The sequence below is a fragment of the Onychomys torridus genome, chromosome 21, assembly GCF_903995425.1.
Source record: "Onychomys torridus chromosome 21, mOncTor1.1, whole genome shotgun sequence".
Lineage (NCBI taxonomy): Eukaryota > Metazoa > Chordata > Mammalia > Rodentia > Cricetidae > Onychomys > Onychomys torridus.
The window spans coordinates 20492785-20514281 of NC_050463.1; the positions used below are offsets into that span (position 1 = coordinate 20492785).

The following is a 21497-nucleotide window of genomic DNA, read 5'->3' on the forward strand; positions in this document are numbered from 1 at the left end:
ATAATGATGTATGAAAAATACAACACAGACAAAGTCAAAGACAAAATGGGAGGGGGCATGTGCATCACAGGTCTAGAAGTGACCTTGCTAAGACAAAAGTTTCCACAGACCAGGAAGACGGCTCATAGAGAACAGAAGGGCAAAAACAGTTGACAGGAAATACACACTGCCTTCAAAGCCTCACAATGATTTTCTTTGTCACTAGCAATGGAAAATGGAAACTAGTAGCTATGCCTCACCCACCCTGGCTAAGGGGGTCAAAGCTGTGTAACATCTCTGCCAAAGTTCTTGAGAGTTGGGCATTCATTCACTCAAGATAGTAGTTGAGAATATAAATGGGTTTTCAGAAGACAACTGGGTAACATATTAAAAATCAAAATGCATAATGACAGTGGTTGCCTCTGAAGAACATATCAAGAAGGAAAAAGGTTATGTGACTTGAAACCAATGCATAACTTCCAAAGGAAAAAAATTTAAGGGCCAGAGAGACAGCACAGCAGTTACAACCCACTTGTTACTCTTGCAGAGGACCTAGGTTTGGTTTCCAAAACCCACACTGTTGCTCAAAGCCTTCTGTATCTCTAGGTCCTGGGGATCTGACCCCCTCTTTTGACTTCCATGTGTCAGACATAGATGTGGTACACATACATGCACACAGGCCAAATACTCATACACATAAGTAAATTTAAAATTTAAGTAACCATTCAAGAACAAATACAATTGAAGGTAAACACTATCAAAGACTGGAAGAAGAGCAGGACTAGATGGTTCTCTCCTGCTGCTTTAGAGCTTGGAAATTCAGGAAAGTTTGAGCAATTGCTAACAGTAAAAACAATCCAAAAAACCCAAAAAACCCTCCTCGTGTGACAAAATATCTCAAGAAATGGGGGTCTGAGCAGGGCGGTGGTGGTGCACACCTTTAATCCCAGCACTCGGGAGGCAGAGCCAGGTGGATCTCTGTGAGTTCCAGGCCAGCCTGGTCTACAGAGCAAGATCCAGGACAGGCACCAAAACTATACAGAGAAACCCTGTCTCAAAAAAACTGAAAAAGAAATGGGATCTTGGATGCTTTCAAAGTTGAATTCACATTTTCAAACAGAAAAAAAAAAAAAAATCTCTTCAAGAGACACAAAGTAACTTCATGATGGAATTACAGCTGGTGTGAGAACTCAGAACTTACTCATCTCTGCAAGCTAATGAGGTGGCAGGCAAATGACCAGGACGTGCTCTGCCAGGGAGCGTAGCTATGTCTCTAAAATGCTGGGGATGCCTCTGAAGTTAGCTTCAGTGTGAGGATTCTGAATGTCAAGTATCGATACTCCTGTCTCCGGTTTTAAAAGTTTTGGTATGTGCATATCACACACATATTCTATACACTTGTGGTTTTGTTTTGAGATAGGGTCTGGCATTAAACTCACTATGTAGCCCAGGCTACTCAAAGGAGTAGCAATCCTCCTGCCTCTGCCTCCTGAGTTCTGAGCTCACAGAAACCTGCTGGGAAGTTTATTTATTCCACAGTAGATGAACAATGGACTAAGTCTCGCCCCATTTTTCCCTAGCCCCCACTTCCCCGCCCACCGCTACTATTACTTCCTGCAGAATCCCGCTTACAATATTGTAAGCCTTAGAGCATGTTCCTTGATGAAAAGAAAAGGCTGATGAGTGTTCCCTTACCCAGTCAAAAATGCCCGCTTATAATTGGGATTACCTACTGAGACACGGTCTTAGGTGCTGGACCGTGCTACCCAGGACCTGCAAGCTCAGCAGCTTCCCTCTTCTGCATCCGAATGCCCTGTAGCCCCAGCACCACGGGCTACAGTGCTGTGCAGAGGGAGCTGCTTTCCTTTTCAACACTACTGGTTCTTCCAAACGTATTCATCCAACTCTATTCTTCAGTACCTTTAGAACCACATGCTTCCATCCCATCTGAAAGTACATCAGTGACCCTTGTGTTTTATAGAAGAGCCTGCCTTGGAGAAACTGAGGAAAGCTTACTGGAAAAACACACGCACATGCACAAACACACATACACACACATTTACACATACAGACAAACTCACACAGAGACATACATACACCACACACGTGCCCATACAATACACAGACACACACATATAAATTACACATACACACTCAGACACACACACACACACCACACACATGCCCATACAATACACACACACACACACACATATACACATACATTACACATACACACTCACAGAGACACACACACACAGACCACACCAATGCCCATGCAATACAGACACACATACACACCACACACATGCCCATACAATACACACACACACACACACAAACCCACACACACAAAATTTTATACATACATGGACCCATGTAAAAAGCAGGCTCACATCTGTAATCCCAGCACTACTACAGTGAGATGCGAGGCAGACACACATACACACACACACACACACACACAGATGGCTATTCATTTCCAATGGATCAGGGAGACTCAGTTGCCTATGGACATTGGGTTACTCACAGTTCATCAAACTACAGAGCCGAGATACAAACATCTACTGAAGAGGTTATAACAGAGTACAGATAGCCATGAAGAGGTGATGTAAAAATCAATTAGATACTAGGAAAAGTGTTCACGAAGTACATGGTGAGCAACACTGAAATTTTAAGTCGTAAGGTACAATTGTTTTAAAAGTGTGATTCTCTGTGTACTTTGATAAACACAAAATAGAAGAAAATAATAAAGTTTGGTTTTGTTTTTTGTTTTTGTTTTTTGAATTTCATCACAGCAAATGACTGTTCTTTCATTATTATTTTCCATGTACTTGAACAAGCAGAATATAGAAACCTTAACCTTAAATCTATTTTTAGGAGCCTGGACCTTCAACAGACAAAAGATTAGAATGGACTGACACAAAAAACACATATCATTCAAGAATAATCGGAGCAAAGCTGATGTGCAAATAAATTGAAAATCAATGAAGAGCCAAAGGCAGAAGCGGCCTCTCTGCAGCCAGTGGTTGCTGGCGGCTTCTCCTTCATTCATCAGAAATAAGATGACGCTGGACCCCGGCCAATCATGATGAGAGAATTCTGTTCATTTCCTGCCTCAAATGTTTAAATTATCCCCTTTAAGAAATTATAGAGAAATAAGATGTGTTTAAAATCAGCTAAACAGTTTGGGTGGATATATTTATTATTTTCCAGTTCCTTAAAATGAGAGGAAAAAAAAAAAACAATCCTCTGAACTTAGAAATGTCAGGATGGAACCAAAGGCAAGCCTAAATTTTCAAACAAACACGACATAACACCACTGATTCCCTCCACATGGGAGACTGAGTTCTCTCTTCTTATGGGCTTTTTACCTTTAAGCTTAAAAATTTTTCAACTTTCTGCTGAAAATTATCTTTAGAAATAAATTATTTTCCAGTCATTCCTTTTATGGGCATCCTCTTCAAATCAAAGTGGACATCTCATAATAATATGCCTTTATGCTTTTGGTTTTTTGAGACAAGGTCTCACGTCACCTAGGCTGGTCTTGAATTCCCTATGTTGCCGAGGATGACTTTGAACTACTGATTCTCCTTCCCCTGCTTGCCCGGGGTTACAGGCACACATGTGCCAACACACCCTGTTTCATAACCAATTTTTTATTTCATAGAAAAAGCACCTGAATAGCTTTAAGGTTTTCCTACCTGTGAAGCCAACAGCCATTTTTCCTTTTTTTTTAAATCCTTTAGGGAGACACTGCATGGCTCTACCAGCCAAGTCTGACTCCACAGCTAACACACATCATGTGGGCGTTTTCAGATATGTGGCAATAAGAGAAGAGATCCCAGGTCAGGGAGATAACCTTTGTTCTAACAGCAGCAGCAGCAAAGATACATGAGCAAGACTGAAACAAGAGCCTGAGTCAGAGATGCTACGAGATGATGTATGGCTATGAAATGGAGACCAAAATGGGCGGATGGAGAGACTGCTCAACCACAGTGGAAGCTGACTTGCAAGAACCAAATGTGTACATTCAGGAAGTTTTCTTAAAGACGATTCTGAGATTTCCTTAACATTTATTACGCTGTCTAACAAACATGGGGCTGGTTACGAAGCGCTCTTTTCTCTCATCTGGATGACTGTAAAAGGTTCCTGGGAAGGTAAAAGGCTTGCCAAGACATACTAACTAGTCTAAACTAGTAAATTTTACTCAAAGACAGGAGCGCGCTGTCTCCTTAGGGAGTTTTATCCTGACACCGTCCTTTGGGTTTACTCTGCCACACTACCAGACAGAGGCCAAAGTCCCTCCCACCCCCCACCTCCTGATTAGCTCTACTCTGAAAATTCACAGGGATGTCAGCGTTGTTTTTCAGGGTGGCATGATATAAATGGCAGCAGACAAGAACAATGTTTAAAAACAAAAAACAAAAAAAAAAAAAAAACAAAGGCTGTACACAAGAACTTATGTTTATTGCAAACGAACAAACGAAAAGAGAGCGTGAGGGAAAGAGCATGGTGAGCGGAGCGTAAACGTGTAAGGTTAAGAATTGAAAAGCGTCTTACATTCTGCCCTAATGGCAGCATAATTAATAGCAACAAACGGCCGTCTCGCTGCCTGCCGCAGCCGCAGGGTGTTTTTGCAGACCTGACGAGCAATTTTTGTGAAATACGTAGTATGGAGGAAGAAAGCTTGGCGGGTCTTCACTGCAGACTTGGGGCTCCCGGTATTCCGGACCGGCATGCCTTGCATGGCCTGCCGGGACAGGTGGCTTCTCACGCGTGGGTCCTGCAATTGCGGAAAACAACGGATTTACAGAGGAGAACTCGCCAGAGCACACGGCCGCTTCCACCGTGTTCAACATCCTCGGAAGCTCTGTAACTTGGGAACTTGCCCTCGAAGGAAAAGCAGTGTGCACGTTTGGTAGGAATGTGGGGAGTACAGCATGACAGCTCACATGCGCCGTCAGTAAGGAGCTGACAGAGTGGGGCTGTGGGTTATTTGAGGAGTCCTGAGCTGGTATCAGCTCGACAGAGACTAGTCTCCCTTTAAGACTGGTGCTTGACATCCTCAGTCTATAACGATTACTAAGGTCATCTTTCAATTAGTGTTCACCCCAAGAGTCCTTCTTGTTCTCCACAACACCCGAGAAAAGAGAACGTTTAATTCCTGTTTGTTATTTTTATGTAATAAGATGTTTTCAACAGCATCTAAAGGTTACAAATTGTTTTCAAAACCAAGACTATTTGTAAGCGCTCCACTGAGGCAAGCACCTCCCACACACATTATTCTTTTGCCTGAATAATCTCAGAAGACCAATATTTTGAATACCTGAAAAAAATCCACCTTGTCTCTGCACCCACGTTCACACCCACCCTGAGTATGCAGTGCTGTGTCTAACTCTAAAACCCAGCTTTGTTCATTTGTACACTGTATGGCGTCCCTGTTTCCATGGAAGAAGCCAGTAACAGGGAAATGTGGCATCCCCCCCCCCTCCCACCCCCTGCAAAGACTGTGCTAGCGTACCTCTGCAGTAGGGCTGGGAGACTTCTGTTCTTCTGACTGGGTGGGCATTTTCAGACCGCCATACTTTTTCCAATAGAGCCAACAGGTCGCACACAGTCTACACTGCATGTTAGGTGGGCCCCAGGAATACCACTGGTGAGACTGTGTGGCTAGAGACAGGGGGAAAGGGATGCTATGAGATCCATGCTCTCGATGTGCTCAAACTTCAGAGACACAGCTAGTTACACACAGTGTTCTCTTCTTCCCCGAGGCTGTAGGCCAAGCGTGAAAGCATACACAGTGCACACAGGCATTTTTCAGCGCTCCGAACACACTGGGACTTTGTTTCTGCCACATGTCAGTATTTGTCATGTGTATTAAGAGAAGCTATTGGATGACACGTCTTGATTTATGCCTTAGGCTGCTGAGATTTTGTTTTGTTAATTAGAAGTGATTTCATTATGTTCATGTCTAGAAATAAGTCTTTTGAAGGATGTTATTGTTAAGTTCCTCGGCACTGTTTAAAACCTGAACCGGGCCGGGCGGTGGAGGCGCACGCCTTTAATCCCAGCACTCGGGAGGCAGAGGCAGGTGGATCTCTGTGAGTTCCAGCCTGGTCTACAGAGCGAGATCCGGGACAGACACCAAAACTACACAGAGAAGCACTGTCTCAGGGGGAAAAAACAAAACAAAACAAAACAAAAAAACCCAAAACCTGAACTGGATGGTTCTGAGGCTCTTGCAGGGATTAATAAGGTACTCAAGAGGGGACTCACTGGTAAGTCAGGAGTCAAATAAAACCAGAAATCTGCCTGTTATTCCCTTACTCAAGAAACAAAAACCTTTCTTTAGAATTTCTCCCTAACTACAGAATGGCCAGAAGACTAGAAATCCCTATTAGGTGAGCACGTGCAGCTGATATGGCCTCATGTTTAGTAATGCTTGACTGGACACATGGCCTGTGTCAGGTTCTGCAGCTTAACCCTGTCCCTCCACACTTAAAGCTTCCCAAGGCAGAGCCAGGGACAGGAGGGAGCAGCATGGTGGAGTAGTTAAAAACACAGACCGAGTATTACCCTAACTCTGTGGACAGGCCTCCCCTTGCAGAGCAGTCAGCTAGCCCAGGAGGGCGTCCAGTAAGGATACCTCACGAACCACCATGCAAAGGGGACAGTCAGAGCTGGGGATGGATCGATGGCAGAACGTGGGCTGGGGACGCAAGAACCCTGGGTCTGATCCCTACCTCCACCCACCCCAAAAGAGCAAGAAAATGTAGTGACGCTTACATTTTATTGCCTTTATACAATTCAGAATAATTCACACACTCATCATGTACCACTCTTTTTTTGTTTCTTTGTTTGTTTGTTTTGTTTTTTGAGACAGGGTTTCTCGTATAACAGTCCTGGCTGACCTAGAACACACTCTGTAGACCAGGCTGGCCTCGAACTCACAGAGATCTGTCTGCCTCTGCCTCCCAAGTGCTGGGATTAAAAGCACGGGCCTCCATCGCCCAGCCATCATATACCACTCTTGGAAGAGTCCTTTCAAAGAGAAGCCTGCCCCCTTTCCTCTTCTAACTTAAAAAAATAAATAAATAAAGTTGACTTTTAAGACAGAGTTTATTAAAACATTTTAATTACATGTATGTGCATATGAGTGCAAGTGTCCTTGGAGGCCAAAGGTGTTGAATCCCCTGGAGTTAAAGTTATAGGCGGTTGTGTGCCATCTGATGTGGGTGCTAGGAACAAAATTCAGGTCCTCCGCAAGACCAGTGTGTGCTCTTAACCACTGAGCCATCTCTCTAGCCCCCCAAGATAAATCTGTTCAAATACAAATAAGGACACCCCAGGTTGTCCCCTAGCCTCCACACCCACCTGCACACACCCACATAGTGACATGCACACACAGAAGAAACATCATTGTGCTATGGTGGCACATGCCTGTGATCCAAACTCTCAGGAGGCTGAGGCAGGAGGATGGAGAGTTAGAGGCCAGCCTTGGCTTTATAAGAGACCCTGCCTCAAAACCCCAACCAAAGCTACCGTAACAGAGAGGAGAGCTACTGCTGGTTGAGATTTTAAGTAACCGAATACGGTGTCAACTACCATCAGATCGCATCACCGACCCCTATAACACCAGGGCACACATAATAACCCTGCAAGCAGAGATAACTAGAGCAAGGCCTGAGGCCAAAAGCAAATATCACAGCATGGCATTTCCCCAGCTGGTTCCCTGGGAGCCTGAGGGCTGTGGCATGGGCTTCGCACACACCTGCCTCTCCTAAGGAAGTATCAAGCACATTTCATTTGCCAGAGGACACTGAGGAACTCCCAAAGGATTTGGTATGTATTACAGTACCGTGGTTTGGGTTAAACTAACATAACTGCCCACGGCTAAGAAGAAAACACCTGCCAGCAAACACAGAACCCGCAGGAGAAACCAGAGCAAATGCACACACCCACCTCTCCTGTGTGGCGCAGGAGAACTCAGCGAATGAATGGCCCTTTGCTCCCAGCGGGAGACCGGGAGAGACACCCGCTCACTCTGAGGAGACACCGCCTGCCTCTGTGCAGCAGTGACATGCTTTCCAGAAGCTTCTGGCCAGCCCTCCCCAAGCTGCCCCCCATCCCCCGCCCCATGGAGGACAGCTCCCCTTGCTGAAGCAGTCACAGCCTCTGAGCAAACTCACCATAGCAGCTCTCACATGCTCGCCCTGAGAGGGTGTTCTGGGGCTGGAACGTGGTCCCCACAGCTCCATTCACAGTGCCGGACTTGCCATTGCTGGCGGATATTTGGTTGGGATTTGGTTTGCTGCTTTCAATGAGACGTAAAGTGAAATGATAAAAATAATTTGTAGGACAAGGCAAAACAAAACAAAACAAAAAAAAAAAACAAACTGGCACCTCCCTGCTAACTGACCCTCCCTAACATACAAACAAATGCTTATTACATTTGGTGAAGAAGAGACAGGCTGGCAAGAGCAAGATGCTCAGAGGAACCCAAGGATGGCAGGCAGAGGAAGAGGGCGAATGAGAGAGGAGCATAATGACAGACACGGGCAAAGACGCTGGGATGGAGGCGCTCAGGACTTTGTACACTAACCTAAAAAATAACAGCTACAACAACAACAATAACAAACACACACAACACCCTGAAATACATGGGCACATATTACATAAGGGGGTGTATCGGGTGGAATGATAAAAAATAAATAAAATGAAATAAAACCAAGGCATTCGTTTATATCAAATAAAGCTATGAACAGTCACTGTGCCGGGCACTCTAAGGTAAACGCGGCATCTCCTGTGTCCACACCAGGGCCATTTCTTCACAGCACATTGTGAAGACAGGAGCCACTGGACTTCACCCTCAGCATAAATCTTCCTGAGAAAGTAACTTTTGGGTTGAATGAATTAAGCTAGAGGTAGTGCTGTGTGACTGGGGAAGCCCTGGCACCGCTCCTGGTAGGGGTGACGCTGTGGCTTCTGCAGCGCACCAGAGGGGGTGGGGCGAAGCACAGACCATGCTGAGGCACAGGGGGCCACCCTCCACCCACAGCAGAGGAGAGCCTGTCCTAGGCTCAAGATAAAACTTCATATTATGTTTGAAGTTTTATGAAGCAGATTAGCATTTAACATGAGGAAACCTTGGGGTCCACCCCCCTTCTATTTAAGAGAACACTTTTAGGAGGGAAAAAAGGCAGAGGTCAGAAGGCTAACTGCAAACTGATCAGATACCTATAAGACTGAATGCAAACTCGTCAGGGACCGAGTCAGCACAGCCATAATTCTTTGAAACACACAGCCCAGACATATCATGGCACTTACTGTGTAAACATAGCTGACAGCAGGCTAATTCCCTGCTTAGAGCTGCGCCCAAGGACACTGCACGGCTGCATGCACAGTACACATCATTTAGCAAATACCGATTCAATGAACAGTAAACAGAGCTGCCACAGAAGAACTTCCTTCTAGGGGACCTTTCATCTCTGTTACACAATGAGACACTGACTTGAATGAATGAATGAATGAATGAATGAATGAATGAATGAATGAAAGAATGAAAGAAAGAAAGAAAGAAAGAAAGAAAGAAAGAAAGAAAGAAAGAAAGAAAGAAACAGAAGGGTTTTATTGTTGTTGTTGTTGTTTAATTTTGTTCTTTAGAACACAAAGAAAAGAAGCCGGGCCAAGCATGGTGGCACACGTCTTTAATCCCAGCACTCAGGATGCAGAGGCAGGCGGATCTCTGTGAGTTCGAGGCCAGCCAGGGCTATGTCGAGAAAGACCATGCCTCAAACAAGAAAAGAAGTGGTTCAGAGACACTAACGTTCCCACAGAGGTGTAACATTTCCAACTGAAGAGAAATCTGCCATGGAGCAGTTGACGCGACCTCCCACCACTTGAAGTCAGGCCAAGAGTTCCCCAGAAATATGGAAACTTAGCATTTCAATGCAGGGCTAAATATACGAGTCTAAGAAGAACTACTGCTGGGCTGGAGAGAGGCCTCGGCAGTTAAGTGCACTGGCTGCTCTTGCAGAGGACCTGAGTTTGATCCCTAGCACTCCCACGGCGGCTCACAACCATTCATAACTCCAGTTCCAAGGGATCTGATGCCCTCTTCCGACCTCCCTGGACACCGGGCACACACACGATTCACAGACATACAGGTGAGAAAAATGCTAATACATATAAAATATATAAATAAATCTAAGAGGAAAATGAGCTGATGCTGTCTTCGGTTGAGGTGCCGGAAGAGGACAGGGATCACAAACACAGTTAGCTGTGCAACCTGGCCCAGGACACTGCCTGACCACAGTGACTACTGCAGACCTGAGCATCACTGAGGATATCCACCTAAAGACTAAACCAAGGGCCCCAGGAAATGCTTATGGAGACACTCCACCAACTGCCTTTCCTTTAACCCATCCTCCCTCATCTGTGCTCCAGCCCCCCACCATCTCTGGCCTCCTGGAGCATTTTAGACATATCATTCTCCTCCCTGGACCCCCCTCAAATTACTATTTACACAGAATGGGAGTTTGAATGGTTGTGAGCTGCCATGTGGGTGCTGGGAATCAAACCCAGGTCCTCTGCAAGAGCAGGCAATGCTCTTCACCACTGAGCCAGGTCTCCACCCCAACACCGCCTCTTCTTAGGCTCAGATGTTTAGTTTTGATCTTTTCCCATTGACGGCTTCTCCCTCTGCCATTGGTTTGTCTCTGTTTGTGAGTAGTCTCCGCCACCCCACAACATCACAGTGACTTCCACATCACTGACTTCATGGTCACACTTCACCAGCATCCCGCAATGCTCATCTCGCTTCCCCCTTGACGCACACCCTGTCTCTCAGCTCCCATGACTCACTGGGCCATCCATTTGCAGCTATGAGACACTATTTACTCTATGAACACTGGATTTGTTCCTGCAAAGCCCCTTTCTGGTTGCTCTCCCTCAGAGATTTAATCTGTGATTTGAAGTGGATCACGAGGTACTGGGAAGCCCAGTGTACCTCTCGCCTAAGCCTTTCCCCTGAGGTTAAGATCAGGACGTTTAACATGCTGCACACATACCCACTATCCCTTTTTGAGAGAACAAACTCCAAATGGCCTAACCTAATACTGCGCCACCATTTCTGAGCTTAGTGACAGGCAGGACAATCCACTTAATGGTGGACTCAAACTTGCCATGCAAAGCCAGTCACCTCCTAACACAGCATCATTTCCAGAGCCCTTTATAGGTCAAGCTAGCTGGATCAATTCTCCTCCTGAGAAGCCATAACTGCTCTCCTCATGGGTATGTTTCTGCTTCCTGGATCCACATTCCAAATGCAACCTGTGATCTTTTTCAAGACCATAATGCATCTTCCTCCACACTTCATGTGATGGGCACCCCATACTGCCTGCCCTACTCCCCCCATGGCTGCCTGGCTACTCTTCCCACACTGCCATGCACTTTCTCTGGGTTCCTCAACTGTGCCCAGCCCTGTCCCAGCTCAGGCCATCACTAGACTGGAAAGCCTGCACTGGCTGTTCGGTACCTCTGCCAACAGCAGAGTGCACCCATACCTCTTCAGAGACTACTCACCCCTCACCCCTCAAAGCTATCTTCTTGGTCACTGTGCTCAGCACACAAGGTCTGTCCCATATGCCTCAGGGGGCAGCCCGCCTTTTAAACCTTCTACCCCCAGGACTAACACAAGGCTTTGACTGTCGGAGACTGCAGGACACTGCCAGGCTCAGAGCATGACAGAAAAAGAGATTTCTATTAAAAAACAACAACATTCTATTTCAGAATTAACTTGGAAATTCACTGAAGGACTCAGATTTACATACAACTCATAACTCAGCTTATTTTCAAACAAAATGCATACAATGCACATTTTTTTTATGAGTATGATTAGATATTGCTTGTTCTCCAAGGATCACTTCAATCAGGATGTAGAAAACTTTTCTTGTGGAGGGCTCAGGAGTGAAGAAGTTCAGGTTTGGGGGTAATTTAGTCACAACCATTAAATCCTGCGCTTGCGGTGCAGAAGCAGGCTTGGACAATACATAACAAAGAGTCCTATGTGCCAGTAAAACTTATCTACAGCCAGGAGGTGACAGCTGAGATTTGATCCAGACTAGTGTTGGGTCCCTGACTCGGATAAAGATGCCAAAGCCAATGAAAGCTGAATAAAAACAGTCATTGGGCCACTGAGTCTTAGCAGGCTGGATGCTCTCTCTGAGGCGTCAGCACTGTGAGGCATGGGAAGGCCGCTTCACGAGAAGTTCATACTTTGAGTCACAAACAGTGTTTTCTTTGTGGAATGACACATTTAGAATTGGTAAAATAAATATATAATTTTAAAGGATCTCAAAACGGCCCTGCAGAAGAAATAAGGATAATTATGGGATGAGTAAATTCCAGATTTAAAAAAGTAAACCAAAGTCAAGCGTAGTAGTGCACACCTTTAATCCAGGTGCTTGGGAGGCAGAGGGAGGTGGGTCTCCGAGTTTGAGTCCAGCCTGGTCTACATAGTGAATTCCAGGACAGCTAGGGCTACACAGTGAGACCACATCTTGAAAAACAAAAAATTAACAAACAAAAATCTCCCCACACAAACAAAAGAAAAAACAAACAAACAAACAAACAAAACCTAAACCAGTTATATGCATATATATCTTGAGGTAAAAGATTATTATGAAAAATCACAATTTATTGTCCATGACACCTCCAATATGTAAAAACATGTATTATGCACTATACCCAACTCCAGCAAAGAAAAACCTATATAAAATGGCTGTTCTTCACTCAAACAGTCTTGGAGCAGCAGGGAGACAGCTGTAGCCAATTTGAGTGACCAAATCTAAGACTTCAACAACGGAAGAATGCAGTGCTCTTAAAACAGCGAATAAAACACGAAACTGACATTCACTCTTACGTGACAATCACCTGTCAGCCCAAAAGACAGAGGTAGAATGCTGGACCCGGGACAATCAAAACCTACAGACGGTTTACAAAGGCAACGGTGTGAAGTCCTCAAGGAGCCACGTACACACTCTACCTCGGAGGATGAGGCACAGCTCATCCTACAGCGCAGAGGCATAAGAGTGCTATCTCTATGGAACAGTTTGCTTCTCTTGCTGGGAAACCTGACACTTAATACAAGAACAACAGGTGGCCTCGCCGACCTCTGACCCTTCTGCTGGGCTACTCAGGGTCCTGTCACCCACTCTTTTCTTTCCAAAGTCATTGCCGTGGAACAACAGAAAACAACTTTTGGGCTTTGAGGAGGAGAAAGGTAAGACACACAAAGAAATTCAGGTGTGTTGCATTGAATGAATGGCATGTTTGGAAGGACAGGACTGAGAGCAGGGTAGATATTCCATAAAAGCAGTTACTTACTAAGTTGGGATATACACTTGTTTCAGCTTGCTCTCGGCTTCTGCTGCTTTTAGACGTTTCTAATTTGAAAGATGGACAAGACATTAAAGCATACTAATTATTAACATCTCACAGCCTTGAAACACAGGAACACAGACATTACAGCACAATTCGCTATCTTAAGGTTTCTCTCATATACACATTCTAAAGCTTCAGTAACTTAAGAACATTATTAGCTTCTAAACTACAGACCTGTAAGCACACGTTGAAATAGATTTTTAATGAAAAGCCCCACTTCGCAATCTTCTACGAGGGAACTAAAGAGGACTTGTCTGGTGTGTGTGTGTGTGTGTGTGTGTGTGTGTGTGTGTGTGTGTGTGTGTGTGTGTGAGAGAGAGAGAGAGAGAGAGAGAGAGAGAGAGAGAGAGAGAGAGAGAACCTGGGCCGCACCCACGCTCAGCCATTGGGCCTCACGTCAGCTCTCAGGGGACATTAACAACTGCCATCTCTACTTTTGCAAATGCAGTTTTCTATTTTAGTTCTTGTCTTTCTGGAAGGAATATGGGCGCATATACTGTCCTACCACCAATGCGCGTGAGCACACACCCTCCCCCAAACACACAAAAAAATCAAAAACTTTGCTTTCAGAAAAATATTTAGAGATAGTTTCTAAAATCCATGCAAGAGGAAGTGACTGGAGTTACTCTAAATAAAATTCAATAACCCTCAAACGAGGAACCATATGTAGTAACTGTGAGTTCTGAGACAGGGTTTGGCTATGTAGTTAGAATGACCTGGAACTCACTACTGTGTTGTCCAGCCTTGCCTCAAACTCCCAAGTGTAGAGATCACAGGTGTGTACCTCTACACCTGGCTTTGTTTGTAGTAACTTTACACCTTGGCTGAACTCACAGAATGCTGTGCTGAAGCCAGCTAGGGGCCAAATGCAGGGAAAGAGTGGGAAGGAGAATACATCATCAGCTCTAGATCCTGATCAACGTAAGAATAAAAGCCAATAGAAATGGGGAACAGTGAGACTACAAACCTACCCTCCAGTTGCCCAACCAGATGAAAACAAAAATATTCAGGGACAACTCGAAACTTGAACTAGAGTCAACATTTTGGGAATTTTTGTTTGTTTGTTTGTTTGTTTGTTTGTTTGTTTTTCGAGACAGGGTTTCTCTGTGTAGCTTTGCGACTTTCCTGGAACTCACAGAGATCTGCCTGCCTCTGCCTCTGCCTCCAGAGTGCTGGGATTAAAGGCGTGCGCCGCCACGCCGCCGCCACCGCCGCCACCACCACCCGGCAGGAAAATAATCTTCTAACCATCTTTAGTGCTGTGCCTGTGCCTTCTCTGGGGATGCTTCCTGACTTGAACGGCACAGGTTTCCACCACAGTTGTTTCAAATATGCACTTTCTGGATTACATATGGTGTTGGCACTGGAACCTGTTCAGTACGCTGTAGATTCCTATTCACTATTCGCAGCAACTCCTGGCACTTGAGAGCCAGCCTTCAAATGCATTTGTATGGCATCCAGTACCTGCCACGGCACCGATTGCACATGTAGGCAAATGCTGTCTGTTTTTAATCTTTGCCTTGTTCTGCATGTGACTGCGAGAATCTGAAACAGGCATTCACTGAGGCCATTTCAGAACCCTGCCTTTCCCCAAAAGTAGATTTTTTTTCAAAATAAGTAACCAAGAGCTACGTGAACTTAGAACACTTGGGAAGAACTCAACAATTAAACAGTTCCCTACTGCTGAATGACTTTAGAGCAGAAAGCATCAATTTACAAAGACTAAAGCTACCATACCCAGGCTTGGTGGCACACCAAGCCCTTTGGAGGCCAAAGCAGGAGGAACTCAAGTTTAGGAACAGCCAGAGCTCCCCAGCCAGAACTACCTAGTCTGAGCTACCCTACCTGAGCTAACCAGAGAAACCTTGTCTGCCTCAAAATGACAACAAATGTCTTACAATTAAGGTCAAAATGTCAGGGGAGGACTGGGCATGTCGCTCAGTGGCAGAGTGCCTACCTACCACATACAAGGCCCTCGGTGTGTTCCCTAGCACCTGGGGAGGGGACCTCAAACGGGGTGTGGGTGAGGGGGGGGGGGGGGCTAGAGCTTGTGGAACAGATCCACAAAAACGTCACTTAAGGAGGGTTCAGAAAGCACAGCAATATCTGAATTTATAAGGCTGGTGGCCCCAGGCTCAATTTTGCCTCCATAAGAACATATCGTCCAAGGGGTTCATGACAGGGCTGTATTTCTAGTGAGCCCTAGTCACAGGAGGGAAACAGGGCCTCTCCAGCCACATCTTTCTGTATCATCATTTCCAAATCATCATGAAAACGAATTCTGAGAACAGTGAACTATCAAGATGGAAATATTAAAAATAACATCCTAAAGACAGGAAACGGTGGAATTTAGCAGTCTGGGGAAGGTGAGACCTTTCAGGGTGAGTACCACCGCTGACACAGACTGAAAGCTCACTGTGACGCAAGGGTGCGGGAGGGACAGAGTTACCTGCTGCACGTATCTGTCAGTAGTTTTCCACATGTAATAATATTCGATGATGCTCGTCAAGGACTTCCACGGGAGCTGAAAGACATTTAAGATGATAATGAAAACAACCTATGGCATAAAGTGTTTCCCTTCAAAAACCGCTTCTTTCAAACAATGTAGCAAGGATCTGCATCTTAGGCTCATTCTAGAAAAAGAAACTTTTGCAAAAATAAACAAACAAAAAAAAAAATTAATTCGGGTTTGGGGATTTAGCTCAGTGGTAGAGTGCTTGCCTAGCAAGCGCAAGGCCCTGGGTTCGGTCCTCAGCTCTGAGGAAAAAAAATAATAATTCTTAGCAAATGGTGTACGCTATATTTAATAAGAGATCCAATCCAATGCATGCATTCCATTTCTCGTCAATTTGATTAAAAATTATAAACCTCATCACTGGGAATATTTCCTGACTTACTCAGGAAAGTTTCTAGACCCATGAAGCAGTTACAGGAGGAATTGAAGCACAATTAATTAACTAATTAAAATGGGCCTTTTGCACACTAGGCAACTGCTCAGCCCAGAGCTGTATCATCACCTCCAATGCATAATTTTAGGAATATTATTTAAACAGTTCAAGGCTGAGTTACTCCAACTTCCAAAGAGGTAGTTGCAACTGGGTGTCTTTGGGTATCTGGTGTAATATTTCTCAACCCTTTCCGGACAACTCTGTTTTGTTTATTATAAATAAAACAACAGGCTACATCTTTTTGGAGGAAAAGGACATAGCTAATCTTGTTTCCTATTGAAAAAGTAAAGCTTGCCTTTGCTGTTTTCCACAATATTTAAAATAAATCCCACTCCTGAGGCCTAGAGCAAAGAACACACTCCTTGCAGCCCTCTGTGGATAAGGTTCTATTATCAAGATGAATGGAGTGGCAGGAAGGGTTGGTAGGTCAACTTGAGCTGTGGCTGGTTTTGCAAAGTAACTCAACCCTCTGACTCCCAGCACACCATAAGGAGTAACCACTTAAAATTGTATCCCTGGACTCCTTAGAAGTGTGGGGCTGCCGGGAACCTACTGGATAGCGTCCGGGCTGCCCTACCACCTCCCCAGCTAATTTGCTCACATGTTTATTCTAAAGAGAAACCAGGAATTTTAGAGAAAGACGGTGTTTTCAGCTGATCCGGGTAGCAACTTCAACAGTAGTTACAAACGTGCTTTCTTTGCGGGATCATGGCATAGCCACTAGCTCTGAACTGCAGCTAACGCAAGTAGCTAGTTCAGGATTTTTGATTTTAAACCCAATGCGTTCATCTAATGGAGTTGTCTGAAAGACCGTGAAAGAGGCCTTCATTAGGGCCCCAGGTCAGCCATGGCATGGTTCCTAAGCAAGCTAAGAGCTATTACTGTCTTCTTGAAAAACAAGGATCTGACAGGCATTTATCTGGAAACCTGACAAAAGGAAGCCAAGTACCATATGCTCTACTTGATCTGATTCACTGAAGCCCAAAGAGGCCTCGCCTTCCAACCAAGGACAGTGACAGGCAATGATTCAGCGTCACCTCTCTCAACCTCACTGATGGCTTCAGGAGAGCTCCCATGACACAGGCTCACCAAGAGGTCGCCATGTAGGGGAGGGTGCCTATCAGAATCACACTGCCTCCACACCGTGACCCCAGCAAACCAGAGAAGCACATTACACTCACCACCGGAACGGAAGGGAAAGCAGAGTATGGTGGTACTTGCCTCTAATCCCAGCCTTAAATTCCGAGGCAGGAGATCAAGTTTGAGGCCAGCCTGGACTACATGAGACCTTCTTTCAAAAATAACAAAAAGAGGGGGGCTGGAGAGCTACATTTGCTGTTCTTTCGGAGGACTCTGGTTCAGTCCCCAGTACCCACATGGTAGCTCACAACTTCCTGTACTTCCAGTCCTGGGGGATCCAATGGCCTCTTCTGACCTCTATGGGATCAGGCATGCATGTGCTGCACAGACAGACATGCAGACCAAACACCCATATACCCAGAATAAAAATAAATAGTAAAAAGAGAAGAACTCCAAGTCTTGTGGTCCAGATCACCTCGTATCATCACTGCCCGCAAACAGAACAAGTGGCTAAATATGCAAGATATAACAAAAGACAACGGACCAAACGGATGAACTGGCTCAGTCACGTGTGCTCACAGCCTGGAGGATGTGAGAATTGCACTCGAAAATGGAGTAGCCAGCAAAGTCATGGGAATGGATCAAAAGGATAAGGTGTCACCTGGGATACTGCAGAAGGGTCCCAAGGGCAGGTATGATGGGCTTGTTGGAATAACCCTGCAAGCTGACTGGGCAGTAAATCCCATTAGGTGAGAATTGGGAACAGGGGTGGGGGATGCTAGGAGAGCTAGCCGGATAGGGAGACCTTCCTGGTGGGTGAGGAAAATGTCTAGCAGAAGCAGGGAACTCAGATCTTTGAGGTCCTGTGAGACACAGAGCTGCGGAGATGACTAACATGTACACCGGCACATGGTGGAAACCCAGCAGGAAGCCCCAAACCTGGGACAACTGACTGGAGTCAGCACCCACCCCCACCCCCAAGAACTGACTAGACCCGACATGCTCATTTCAGCAACAAACACTGTTAAACTCGGCCTGTTACTGCTTGTACAAGGTAAGTCTGCATCTTCAAACAAACAAACAAAAAACAAAACACAAAAAGCTAGACAATAAATGACTCTCATTTTCAAGGAATTAAGTATCCAACAGACAGACCTCAGCCCTATCCCAAATGCTAGAAAACTCAAATGAGATTTTAAGATAACTGTATTAATACAGTGCACTTTCATGGCTGTGGGGTATGGGGAACAACGCAGAACCTTGTGCAAGCTACACACACACACACACACACACACACACACACACACACACACACACACGAGTACATCTCTATCCCCACAAATTAGCACTGATGATACATGCTGGAAAGGGGACAACATGCAGGATTGTAGGGAATATGTGGGGAATTTTATCAAGTAAAAAAGAGAGGTAGGGCTGATACACGGCTCTGGTAATGTGGACTCTGTGGCATGTAGTCAACAGATTTGAAGTGTGGGCCTGTGGCCACTGAGGCTATGTGTTAGCATCGTAGACTGTCGAGCCTGTCTGGAAGCTGCTGGGGACAATGGACAATGGTGCCAGACTGGGGGCACCAGGAGCTGTGTGGGGCTTGGGAACGGAGAATTGGGGATGTGGCCACCATTTTGGGGGAAGCTGAGTCACAGAGGTCAGTCTGGCCCGGTGTTCTGCGCCTTTGCTTAGGAAGTGTGGGGTCTCATAGCTCTGCCCTTCCAACTGCATTTCCTGGCACTGAGCTGACCTAGAACCTCAGTTTGCAGTTCAGTCATGAAGAGCCTTCCAGGTCAAAGGTTAAATCTTGCCGTAGCTTTGATCCTCAGTGAGGCCTGGCAGTTCTCAAATGGCAACCACAGGGAGGGCAGAGAAAAGACATCCATCCCCGTGTGTTCTCCAGACCTTCTAGAAAACACGGGATTGTTCCTTTTGCCGCGTGCATGCAAATCTACAAGGACGATGCTGCTGACATCAGGGAAGGGTCTGTTCCAAAAGGAACGCCCTATAACGGCAATCAGAGAGGAGACTGCACTGTCGGCGAGCTGCTGGCCCTGCTGGAAACAAGCCATCTAAGGGCAAGATCCCTGCCAGGATTAATGTATAGGACATATACGCTCCGAATTATGAACTATCACCAGAACACAAAAAGGAACAGGGAAAAGCGTTCACTGCCTTCGGCATTTCTCACCTAACGCTCCATTATGACAATGTGGATTCCTGTCATTGCTGTGGAGAGAGGGTCTCATATAGCCCAGACTCCTCTCAGACTCGCTATGTAGCTGACCGTGGCCTTGAGCTTCCGGATCCTCCTGCCTCTGCCTCCCAAGCGCTGGTTTTACAAACATGTATCCCGCCACATTTGCCTCTCGATTTTGTTCTTTATAATAAACAAACAAAACCACTTATTTGTTTATTTAGAATGGGCATGGGTACACACACCTAAAGGCAGTTTCCCCTCCACCGTGTGGGTCCGGGCATGGATCTCAGGCTGTGAGGCTGGGCAGTTAAGTGCCTTGGCCCTAGAATAGGCTCTTTGGGAGATTTTTGAGTGTGCACTTTTAGGTTTATTATGCTCATAACTTTTATATCAATAACATTGTACTGCTATGACTACCTAACTGTAAACCTTTAATAAAGAGTAATCCCTCGGCTGGCCTTGAATTTAAGATGTTCCAGCCTCGGCCCCCTGACTACTAGGATTACAGAGACGTGTCACCGGCCTGATTTTAGAATCTAGTATTATAGCCCATAACAGTCTAGGTGTGACTGAGGTTTTGTCAGAATAGATCTCGTTGGCAACAACAGCTTATAAGTACTGTGCCTGAAATTAAATGTATCAACCCATATTGATACTCTGACAAAGAGGGTGTGAATGGGCCCAGGGTTAGCGGCCAGTGACAGAGTGCTCCGGACACACCAGAGGCTTGAGTTTGCTCTCTAGCATTAAAAACTTAAAAGCAGGTCTTCCCCAGCACGCACCCACGCAGGCACGCACACACTCACACCCACGCACAACTGACAGCTGTGAGTAGACGTGTTAGGTGTGGTCCTTACTTCTCAGTGTGTGTTCAACTTGAATACACAGTTTCTCAATGAGTCTGAAAAGGAATACTAAGTAGAACACTGCATATCATTAAGAGTCAAAGACGCATGGGAACCGGAAGGCACAGCCAGCTCTTGATTGGGGCCCCACCTAAATTACAAGAACATCAACGACTGGTAATGTAACTAGAGAAAGTTTAAAGGAGACAGAGAGAGCACACACGGACCGTAATATTTAGCACAAGTGTTCAGAACTGTCAATATTTCTACTTTAGACTCAGAATGATGCAGAGGATAAATCATGCGACCAAGGTGCATTCCAGGAGCTCAGGACTCCCCGGTCATAGTCACAATACAAAGCAAATGTCAATTACTTCCTTTATAAGTGGCCCTTCATTCTATTTTTAGCAAATAAAATTACCGTCAGGGGCCAAGGGTTTGGTTCAGCAGCAGAACACATTCTAAAGGCTTTGGTCTCTGGCACCAAGCAAACTTATATCATAGGCATGTTAAATGTATAATGTGAGATCAGTAAATTGGTGACTTACTAATTAGTAAACAGATAAAACAATATTCCTGTCCCAACGGTTCATTCACGGTTTTCCACTTACAAAGTCCTGACGGATGTCGTTGAAATCTTTGCCATATTTTTCCAGTGCTTCTTCGAATAAACTGGCTTCGGAGGCCGACCACTCCTCCATCTCGTCTCTGCACAGGACCGGCCCTCCGAGTGGTACCAGCACACTTATGGCGCTGCTCAGGTCATAGCCGTGCCTGTACAGCGTGTCCATGGCATGGAACTGGAGAACAGAAGAACAGACAGGGAATGACAAGTGGGCGCGTATACCTGCCTGCAGGCAGGGAATGACAAGTGGGCGCGTATACCTGCCTGCAGGCCATCAGAATCGGAGCACTGAATGCAGGCAGGGAATGCGAAGGGCAGGATATGCAGAATTAACAGTGCCCTTCCTGTTCCCTGTCAAATAGCAA

General features: G+C 45.6%; 1 protein-coding gene across 6 annotated transcripts in view; it reads right to left on the bottom strand.

Moving 5' to 3' along the window:
* Window positions 1–21497, bottom strand: part of Mta3 (metastasis associated 1 family member 3) — a 126296-nt gene that overhangs the window by 25375 nt on the left and 79424 nt on the right. For 4 of the 6 annotated variants that reach the window (XM_036170405.1, XM_036170403.1, XM_036170406.1 and 1 more), the window contains exons 9-14: window positions 21119–21307; window positions 15875–15949; window positions 13369–13427; window positions 8172–8296; window positions 5504–5652; window positions 4543–4765 (exon numbers count right to left, since the gene is read on the bottom strand). In XM_036170405.1, coding sequence (XP_036026298.1) covers window positions 4543–4765; window positions 5504–5652; window positions 8172–8296; window positions 13369–13427; window positions 15875–15949; window positions 21119–21307 — 820 coding nt within the window. The remainder of the gene's footprint in view (window positions 1–4542; window positions 4766–5503; window positions 5653–8171; window positions 8297–13368; window positions 13428–15874; window positions 15950–21118; window positions 21308–21497) is intronic. The other 2 variants (XM_036170404.1, XM_036170407.1) reach the window with 1 other exon arrangement.